Source organism: Lacerta agilis, chromosome 17 (assembly GCF_009819535.1).
Source record: "Lacerta agilis isolate rLacAgi1 chromosome 17, rLacAgi1.pri, whole genome shotgun sequence".
NCBI lineage: Eukaryota > Metazoa > Chordata > Lepidosauria > Squamata > Lacertidae > Lacerta > Lacerta agilis.
Window position 1 is genome coordinate 22687623 of NC_046328.1, and position 10272 is coordinate 22697894.

General features: G+C 45.2%; 1 protein-coding gene across 1 annotated transcript; it reads right to left on the reverse strand.

The window, feature by feature from the left end:
• Positions 1-272: 272 nt before the first annotated feature.
• LOC117039107 (semaphorin-4A-like) lies at positions 273-9890 on the reverse strand. Its single transcript, XM_033136141.1, is given in 12 exon segments — positions 273-861; positions 1336-1493; positions 3544-3659; positions 4185-4374; positions 5992-6145; positions 6695-6864; positions 7337-7476; positions 7565-7759; positions 8815-9025; positions 9282-9313; positions 9316-9379; positions 9858-9890. Coding segments are annotated over 12 exon segments (1869 nt in total). The 3' UTR covers positions 273-455.
• Between the last annotated feature and the right edge of the window lie 382 nt (positions 9891-10272).

Sequence of the window (10272 nt, forward strand, 5' to 3'; positions counted from 1 at the left end):
CTCTGTATGGTCTCTCGGGTACTCCATAAGGAAAAAGGAGCAGTTTTTTTCTTAAAACAACTCCAAACTGGGCAGCTCTGTAGACCAGAGATGGCCAAGGGGAGTCTGTCTTCTAAATTTTGGTAAGCATTTCACAGAGAGACTTATGGATTTGGCTGTGAGTATGGGGACCCTTCCCAGGATCCTGTCTATGGAGGTAGGGATGGGAACCTGAAAGCGTAGGAAGGATTTGGCCAGTCGTGTGGTTCTAGATCCTGCATTTACATGGCATTGTACAGACAGAACTAGGTGGGAAAGAACTGCAATCAGAGGTAACACCCTGTTTCCTGGTGGCATTTTGTAATAGCATCACAGTCATGACAAGACTTTTGTTCTTGCTAGGTTGCCCGTGTGAGCTGGTGAGATCATGAAAGGTTGTTCTCTGCAACAGCTGGTGAGGAATCAGGTGGGCCAGGCTAGATCCCCTCCGCTGCCACGGCTCCTCTGGAGTCATCCCTGTTTGGCAGGCCCAAGTCCAAGCAGTTTTTGTTAGCCCTGATAGCCTGAATGGAGCACGTTGACATAGCAGGTGTTGGAGCTGTCAGCAGTTTGCTGGCAAGGGCCACTTGCAGAAGGCTCTGGCTGCCATTGAAAAGGACTTTCTCTTGCCTGGATGTTTTATTGGCTTTGAGGGGGCTCCTGCACCCCTGTACTTTGCTTTTCACTTTCACTGTGTCTGGGTAGCAGAAGAAAAACACGGCCACTACGGCAATCAAGGTGATTGGCCTTGAGGAGGCTCTGCTCTTCCCACTGCTGCGCATGCACGAAAGGCCCGGGTTCCCGTTCTCAACATCCTGCTTAAAGTTATTCTTTCCTGCCATGCTGGAACATAGTAAGAAGCAGCGATAGAGTAATCTGTCTTTGGGTCTTTCCAATCTTAGGGTCCATATGAAAATTAATATGGCTCCAAGTACATTTCGCTTAACATTAAAATGTTTTTACGCAATTGTCTGAAACATGCATTTCTGCAAAAATGACCCAAGTTCTTATTACTATTATTATTTATTGAATTTATATCCCGCCCTATACCCAGAGGTCTCAGGGCAGTACTTTAAGGCATTGCATTATTTCCACTAATACAAGCATTTTTGTGCAGAGTTTGAAAAACTGCAAAATCTGGAGAAGTGTGCATTTTGAAACATGTGTTTCGACTTACATTGTGAACTGACGTGCACATAAGGTAGGTTTGCATTAAAATGTGAATCAAACCAACCCCCCCCCCAATCCTACTAATAAATTCACCCTTTCGTCTGCTATGTGCTTTCACAGACTTGTCTGTAGCCTGCAAATACCCACCTTTTGTATTTGTTATTCCAGCTATCACTGCATTTCCTTCCATCCCAGGCACAGTAAGGATCTCGTGCTAAAACGCAGTCGGGACAGGTTTTGTGAATGCCACAGTTGGCCAACGGGACTTGTATGATTCCTTTGGAATACCCCACATAAAGGATCCCCTAAGAATGCACAAACAGAAATATTTCGTTACTATTAGGAGGGCAGGCGAAAGGAAGACCTTTCTTACATTGTGTATAATTAACTTGTAGGACTTATTGCCATAAGGTGCAGTGATGGGCCGTAGCCTTAAAAACTACCGATATCTAAAATGTAGTTAAATAAAAATGCCAGGGCCTCATTCACCCCAAATAATAGCCACTGATAGACTTAACATCCATGAAAAATTCTCCTCCTCCTGCCCCTTTTTAAAATGACCATCAACCACCTCTCGAGATAGCAAACTCCAGAGTTTTAGCTATGTGTTGCTTGAAAAAGTGCTTTCCTTTTGCCTGTCCTGAGCCTTCCACCAAACAGCTTCATTGCAGGATCCCACTGAAATTTAATAAATAAATAAATAAATAAATGTGTTATTTGAGAGGGAGAAAAAGGTCTCTCTATCCACATTCTCAACTCCTCACACAACTTTATGCCACCCTTCATTATTCCATACATTCAATGACTTCCCTCCTTTTCCTCTCATGGTTCATTTAGTTTATCCACCATTCCTGCATATTTTGCTATAACCACCTAATTCAGTTCTCCTGTCTTAAAGGTAAAGGGACCCTTGATCATTAGGTCCAGTCGTGTCCAACTCTGGGGTTGCGGCGCTCATCTCATGTTAATGGCCAAGGGAGCCGGCGTACAGCTTCCGGGTCATGTGGCCAGCATGACTAAGCCGCTTCTGGCGAACCAGAACAGTGCACGGAAATGCCGTTTACCTTCCCGCCGGAACGGTACCTATTTATCTACTTGCACTTTGATGTCCTTTTGAATTGCTAGGTGGGCAGGAGCAGGGACCGAGCAACAGCAGCTCACCCCGTCGCGGGGATTCGAACCGCCGACCTTCTGATCAGCAAGCCCTAGGCTCTGTGGTTTAACCCACAGCGCCACCCGTGTCTTACATCACTGTCTTACATCACTCTAATATTTATTGTACTGTTGAATTTACCTTAATGCTGGCAGCATTTTCAACTGCGCAATTGTTCTCCATAAACTCAGCAAACATTTTCCACTGCTCTTTAAATGCGTGTTCTTCTTACTCTCTTTTTTCTATTCATTAGACCAGCTAGTTCCGCATTTTCTATCATCTTAAGTTGCCAGCCCTCCTTACCTGGGACCTCTTCTCACTTTCCATTTTTGGGCTGACATAATCTGAGCTGCCGTTTTCCCGTACATAAATAAGTTTTTCTGGCGCCTGGGGACCTCTGTCTGAACAATTCCTAACAGAAATGCCTCTGGTCTTTTGGGAAAGGTTGTTTTAAACATTTTTTTCATCTCATTATAAATCATTTACCAATATTCTTTAACCTTTTTACATGCCCACCACATATGAAAAAAAAATCCTTTCATTTCATTTTAAAAATTCCTTTCATTTCATTTAAACAAGATTCTATTTTCTCAGGATCTTCCTTCTCACACCAACATAATGCTGTGTAAAATTTTACAAATGCCTTTCTTATTTCAAATGTTTTCCTTCATCAGTAATTTTATTTATTATCTTATTTTTTCCTTTCTTTTTAAAGTTGCTAAGGCAACAATTTGACCGGTTTTATTTGCAAATTCAAAGGTTTTTTGGTTTCATTAATTTTATTTTCATTTCAATCTCTTGATTCACCAACGTTGAGAATTGTGCTTGTGATAATTTGATTGCCTGAAAAGTTTCTTTATTCTCTGGTTTTATATTTGATTGTGGCTCTCCAGGGTTTCAATCTTTTCCCAGCTGAGGATTGAACTTGGGACCTTCTACACACAAAGCATCTGCTTGACTACTGAGCTGTGGCCCTTCTCTTTAAAATAAAGTACGGTTCTAGTCCATGTGGTCTTGAATAAAGAACGAGTTTAAGTAAGAAACTGCCTTATCCCACATCAAACTACGGGGTTCATCTAGCTCCTTGTTGCCTAGCAGCTTTCCAGGGTTTGAGATAGGGAACGTTCTTAAGACTCATCCTCTAAGCTAAGGCCCTTTTACAAGCTTGCAGCTCCTGTTCCTATCCAACAGAGTCTGCCCACCTTTTCAGGCAAGAGCAGCAGGTTTTGGACTGCCTCTGGCTTCTCAAACAGCTGGATCTCCTCGATGATGTGAGCCTCGCTGCCAACGACCACCACTTTGTGAATGGCTCCCCGGTCTATGGAAAACCAAGCAAAGATATAGAGTCTGAAATTTGATATGGTAGTAGCAGAACTGTTTGTTGAAACCCGGGCCTGTCCCTATCAAGTGGGTGGGAGCTGATGTTTCTCCCTCTCGTGCAGTCCAACCTCAGTTAAGAACACAAGAAGAGCCTATCTAGTCCAGCATCCCACAGTGACCAACCAGATGTCTGTTGGAAACTGGCAAGCAGGATCTGAGCACAAGAGCCCAGCAATGGAAATTCAGAAGCACTGCTGCTTCTGCCTGTGGAGGCAGAGCAGGGCCATCGTGGCTAGATCGATAGCATCCTCCTCCACGAATTTGTCTAATCCTTTTGTAAACCCATCCAAGCTGGTGGCCTCCCGTGTCTCCTGCAGGTGCAAGCGAGGGCCGAGTTTGAGGAAGCCTGGGCTAAACATTGCAACCTGTGTTGTAAGCCCTTGCTGGGTCAAAGGAATAAGGAGGTTACAGAGCAAATGTCTTAATCTCGACCTCCAGGGCAGGGGGAAAAAACCACCCATACCTGTCCCAAGAAACAGTATGGTGTAGGGAATTCCCAAGACGTTCTCAGTTTGATGTACTGTAATCCGGGTGTATTTCACATTGAGCTTCACAAACACGGGCTGGTTATAGATTGGCTGAATCATCTGATCCATCATATAATGTTCTTTCATGAAAACGAGGGTTTTGTCTGATGATGGGCTGACAGAACACTGAAGGGGGAACAGAAAAAGAGGCCCATTGGATCAGGCTGAGACCCATCTAGTCTAGCATCCTGCTCTCACAGGGGCCAACATGCTCCTATGGTAAGCCTTCAAGGAGGACCTCTGTTCCCCTATTCGCCCAAGGCATGAAGATGTGACTAACACACTTAATTAGGAGTCGTCCATACTGTTCTCTTCCAGTTTTTATCCGTGACTTAAGCCCATTCTGGTAAATATTCAGAGCCTTGCATGGCACAGGGTGAGTGTGATGTTCAGCGTGAGCAGCCAGTTAAGTAGGGTGTGTTTTGTGGCTGTCTGTCTCATCCATCCAAGAAACGCCATTTTAATTTTGGCTCCACGTTTTGTAAAGACACACAACCTCCCTGGAGGAGAAACTGAACTGTTTGTGGGGCAACCGTTCATTTCAGGAGCTAAGGACATACTTATTTCAAGGGAGATCTACAAAGGGTTCCAGAACCCCTTAGACCTTTCTAATAATTTTCTACAGCCTAAGTGGGATCCCCTACACCAGGGACACCAGGGATAGTCAACCTTTTTATACCTACTACCCACTAATGCATCTTTTTTGATGGTAAAATTTCCTTACCGCCCACCAGTGCTCGATGGAAGGAGGATTCAGCTTGTGCCATAGAACCCCCTACCGCCCACCTAGAATCCTAGTGGGCGTTAGGGACAGGTTGACAATCCCTGCCCTACACGGTCTTGGTTAAGGGTCATAACTAGATAATCCTCTCACTTGTGGAGCAGCTAGCAGAACAGAACTACAGGAAACCCTGAAGATGCTGATCTTCTGGCAGGACAGCCTAAGGACATAGGTTTGCTTTAAGACTTGATGGCAAACTATACATAGCATCCCTGAGAACCCGCATTCCCTGATTCCAACAGGAATGTGCAATCACCTCTCAATAGCTTATTTCCATCAGTGCAAAAGGACACAAATTAGGTAACAGAAGGAACTGACAGCCAAAGCAATTACACAGGAACTTGCAAAAACATTCAGAAATAATTTGAATCTGATTCCACTTCAGAAAGTGGAAAGTAGAACAATTAGATCAAGAACAAATAGATTGAAGAATAGTTTCTACCCAAGAGCTATAACCATTTTAAATGCTGTAACTAGATAATATGACAACTAGATAATATGGAGAGTTGTGATGGGTGTGTACATATGTGCATGTGTGGCTGACAATGTGTTTTTTAATGGGATGGCATCCAATTTCGTTGCACTTGTACAACATTGTACTTGTACAATGACAATAAAGAAATCTTATCTTAAAGGCGAAAACTTCAAAATCTGGGATTAAATTAGAAGGAAGAAGCACTTCTCAGAATCAGAGGGGCCCCTGGCATGCATTGCACATGTGTGATGTGATGTTGCACCATCTAGAGGAGGCTGAGTGCTCTGAAGGAGCCAGGCACTGATGCTGTGACGCACAAAACTCGTGACATCACACCCACACCCCAACCCTATTCCAACAAATATTCAAGCGGCTGAAGACAATTCCCCCCCCCTAGAGTTGGGGTCCCTGCACAGTATCCTCACTAGAAGCATTATTCAGCTGGGCTTTGCACACTTCCAAGCAAAGGGCTAAAAGTGGCACTTACCGAGCCAGGGCGAGGATCCATGGCCTCCCCTTCATAGGGCAGCAATCGGGAGCAGTTCTTGTGTAACTCTTTGTATCTCCCATTATCAAAGACTTTGTTGATAGCACTAAGGTCGAAGGCGCAGACTGCCGAGCTCCAGAGACCCCCCACCTGCCTGCAAAGAGATGTACAAACCAGCTGCACCACTAGAAGGAAAAGACACTCTTCATATGCCTGGAGTCAATTTACTTCACCAGTATTTAGCACATTGTGGGACCCAAAACAAATTCCAAAGTAGGGATGGATGAATTTTCCTATTTCAATTTCTCACTTTTCCAATTTTAAGTTCAGCTTGTTACATTTATACATCGGTTTTGTGACTCTTTACTCAAATAAATCCACAGAAACATAGTCAGCGTTGATGCTTATTTCCCCCAAGAGACACATTTTTTGCAAGAAGTTTTGCTGCATATTTTTCATTGTGTATGTTTCTTTTCTCATCATATGCATTTTTGCACACACTACCCCAATATATGCATTTTTGCATGCAAACAGCATCATAACAGTGCAAATTTCCTAGGATAGTTGCATTTCAGTTCATTTATTGTTTGGGAATATACAAAACTAGGTAGGGACCCATTAAAAAAGGGAACTGAACCACATCCTATTCCCCATTATGCTGAGTGGCTAATAGTCTTCCCCCCTTCCAGCTACTAAGCCTTACCATTGAGGAACGAAGACCCCATAGAAAAACGCACCGCCTCCTGGATGTGGAACAGCAAACACGTGTTGAATGACAGTATAAGGAAGCTGCCCTTCCTGGGTGCAGGAAAGATGCGCTTTCAGAAAGGTGGTCCATTTCTTCTGCAGCAACGATTTTCCTCCGACATCGTTCTGTAGAGGATGGGAAAGCAACATTACTGACAAATCAGATTGGTAGGCATAGTCCTGTTAAGGAGCAGCCCCAGGCATTCTCTGACAGCTCTTTTGAGATAATCTGATTGCGGCTTTTCTTTATTCATCCTGTTAATTTTACGGTTTGCTTTGTTGCTTACTGTTTCATCATGCGGTGTTGTACATTTCCGTCTTGAGTTTAGCAAGCTTGTAAGCTGCCTTGGATGATTTTATAAGGGAAGCTGAACTACGATGAAGACCGGTCGTGTTCGGCATAAACTCATTGTCACAGAATCACAAAATTGTAGAGATGGAAGGGACCCTAAGGGTCATCTAGTCCAACCCCCTTGCACTGCGGGAATCTCAGCAAAGCATCCATGACAGAAGGCCATCCAACCTCTGCACATGCTCACAGCACCGGGGGGGGGGGGAATCCTGCTCAAAAGCTTCCTTGATTTTGGAGGCAGCTCACCTTGCAGATGCGAGCAACCCTGGAGATGATCACTTTCTCAAAGAAGTCAAACTCCTTAGCTGTTTCCCAAAAGAAAAAATAGACTTTGTCGTCATTTGGTGGGGCCGGGATGTTGAAGGAGGCCACAAATGTTGCATCACCTGGGGAGGGGAGGGAAGAAAACCGCCAGATGTGAGATCTGATTTAGTTTCTAAGGCCCTTCCCCACTCCCCCAGCACCTGCTCTTACCACTCATCCAGTCCTCATTCTTCAAAACTGAACTACTGCCCAGGGTTCGAGTGATGACGGGCTCATTCCCTAGAAAGTTTTCCTGGGTGGCAGTGTAAAGTTCGCCATCTGCAGGGTAAAGGCAGGAGAGGAGGTGACTCCTCCCTTCCCCTTCAGCCCGTTTTCTCGAGTGCTTGTAATTCACTGCCCACAGAGCTAGTTCAATATGTTTTTGCACTTGAGGCGAACTGCAAAATGGTGTGCGCTCCCCACCAGGGAAGAAGAAGTTGAGTGAAGATGTCCATCAGGAACAAAGGTAGGGAGAATCAAATCAACCTTACTTGATAGTTGACCCGGGAATCAAAGGCTGTCTCAGTCAAGGGAAGTGGCCCGCTCTGAATCATGCCAGGTGGGCATGGGAGCATAGCCCAGGAGACTCCAGTGGGCAGCGCCCATCAGCAGCGCTTCCTATTCACCAAGAGGCTGCTGTAGAGGTGGCATGGGGGGGGGGCTGCCAAAGAGGTAGCAGATCTGGCCTCCAAGGAGCACATTGCTGCCGCAGCTGGCAATACATTCCTTGCTGTTTCTGTGGATGCCTGCTGCTGAGGCAGTCCGCCTCATCTTGCCTCATGAGTGGGCCGGCCCTGACAGCCCCTAATTTTGCCTTGAACCTTGCTAAATGTCTTGTAAGTCAGTGTGCTTTCCTAAGCTTGCTCATCTCCCTCCCCAGGACCCCTACAAGTTATATCTCAGCAGGGGCGGCTTGTCCCCCAGGGAAAGGCGGCCACGTGAATCTATGCATTGTTCATCAAACTGCTTCACACATTGCAGTGCCTGGGGTATATTTCAATCACACTGCAGGGTGAAGTGTTGTCCATCTTTCAACAAGAGGAAATACAGGCAGGGGACAGACAGGCTGTCATCCTCCCTAGATGGATGTTCTCCAAATGATTTGGGCTATAATTCCCATCAACCCCAGCCAGCACAGCTGATGGGAGTTGCAGTTCAAATCATCTAGAAAGGAGCACAGGTGGGGAAGGCTGGACCAGAGCCCTTGGCAAGGAATTAAAGGGGTGTGCCCTTCTGGGCGCCTTGCCCAAGAAAAGGGAAATTACAGCGTGAAATCACGTGAGATCATGGCGTCAAAATGGCTGCCATTCTCTCACGAGGAAAAAAAAATGAGAAGGTGGCATCTGGGAAGATCATGTCCCAGATTTGGCAGTTGAGTTGTTGGAGGGTATGGCATGAGAACTGGGGATGTTATAACAGACCTCTGTCTTCCTCTACAAAATGCAGAAGCTGGCAATAGGGTGGTGCAAACTTTCGACATCTAAGGAAGTGGAACCCCTCCCCTTGCAGGTGGCTCACCAACGAGGGATTGCGGTGCTTCCCATAGTGAGGGCTATAGGGGGAGACACCCTTCCCTTGCAGGAGGAGGGGCTTGCCTTCTGCATCTTTCACCAGACTGAATGTTGTTAGATCCTAGCAAGGCAAGAGAAGGAAAAGAAAAGGAAAGGAGAAATGTCAAAAGAAGCAAAATCGATGGGAAGGTGTCCTTCAGAAACTAAGCATCCCCATGGAGCTGTTTATAGTCGAAAGGAAGCAGAGATTGTGGGTGCCTGTTGATTCTCAGCAGGAATGCTGTTCCGTAGAACAGGCCAGCCACAGCCGGAAGCACAGCTTCAAGTTGCTAGCCTTATAAAGGGACCCCCCCTTCCTCTCTCCCCCAAGAACTCACAACGTAAGCGCAGGTGGGATTGAAAGCATACGTCCGCAGGTGTAAAGGTGTGTGTCGTTCAGTTGCACCAGGACACGGATGAAATTCAAGCATTCCCTCTGTGGAGGTGAAGGTGAGAAAATCAGGACTGAACTTCCAGTTACGTTTGCATCCCAAAGGAGGTTTCCATTGGGTGGTTGTTAAAAAGCAAACCAAGAATGCATGGAAAACTGGCCCCTTCCTGCATGCAAGCACATAATAATAATAATAGTTCTTGAAGGGGTTAAAGGATAACAGATTATTTATTTAGTCAAAATAAGCAGTGGTGCCATTAGATAATTCTGCAGTCTGGTCATATGGCGTTTTGTTAGAACTGCCTTGCTCCAAAATGTTTCAAAACAGCCCTGCTGCTCATGGAGGGGCCTGGACTTCTGCCCTAAAGTCTTACCCTGATGGTGGCCAGGTGAAGCTAAATAAGCTGAGCATAAATCTTACATGTTTAATATGAAAAGAGGCAAACCTCAGGGATATTTTCATGACCAAGGCAGCTCTCAGCACCCTCCATTATATGGTAATGAGAATGGGCCTCAAAGTTACCAGAAAGTCAGAGATGATGAATATGGCTGCCATTTTGGGCACCCCTCTGCCCCAGGTGAGATATGCAAAAGTATGCAAAGAATGTTAGGACAGCGGTGGTAGAAGTGTGGGCTACCTTTCCAAAAAACAGATTTCCTTTTCTCCTGAAATGTCAGCAGATGTTTGGTGCAAATTCCTCCTAACGTAACATTTTTGTGTGTGTGCTGTTTTTCCTAAAAACCACCTTTTTTACAGAGCAGTTCCCCAAAATATAAGACATTTTTGTTTACTTACTTCACCAATCAATAGGCACATTTTATGCAAACTTTGCATACAATATACATTTTTGTACACATTACTTGGCCGGAGAAATGCATTGCAAAATTTGGAGACATTAGGATTTTGAAGGGTAGCTTTGTCTCAGTCTGCGTGTTGT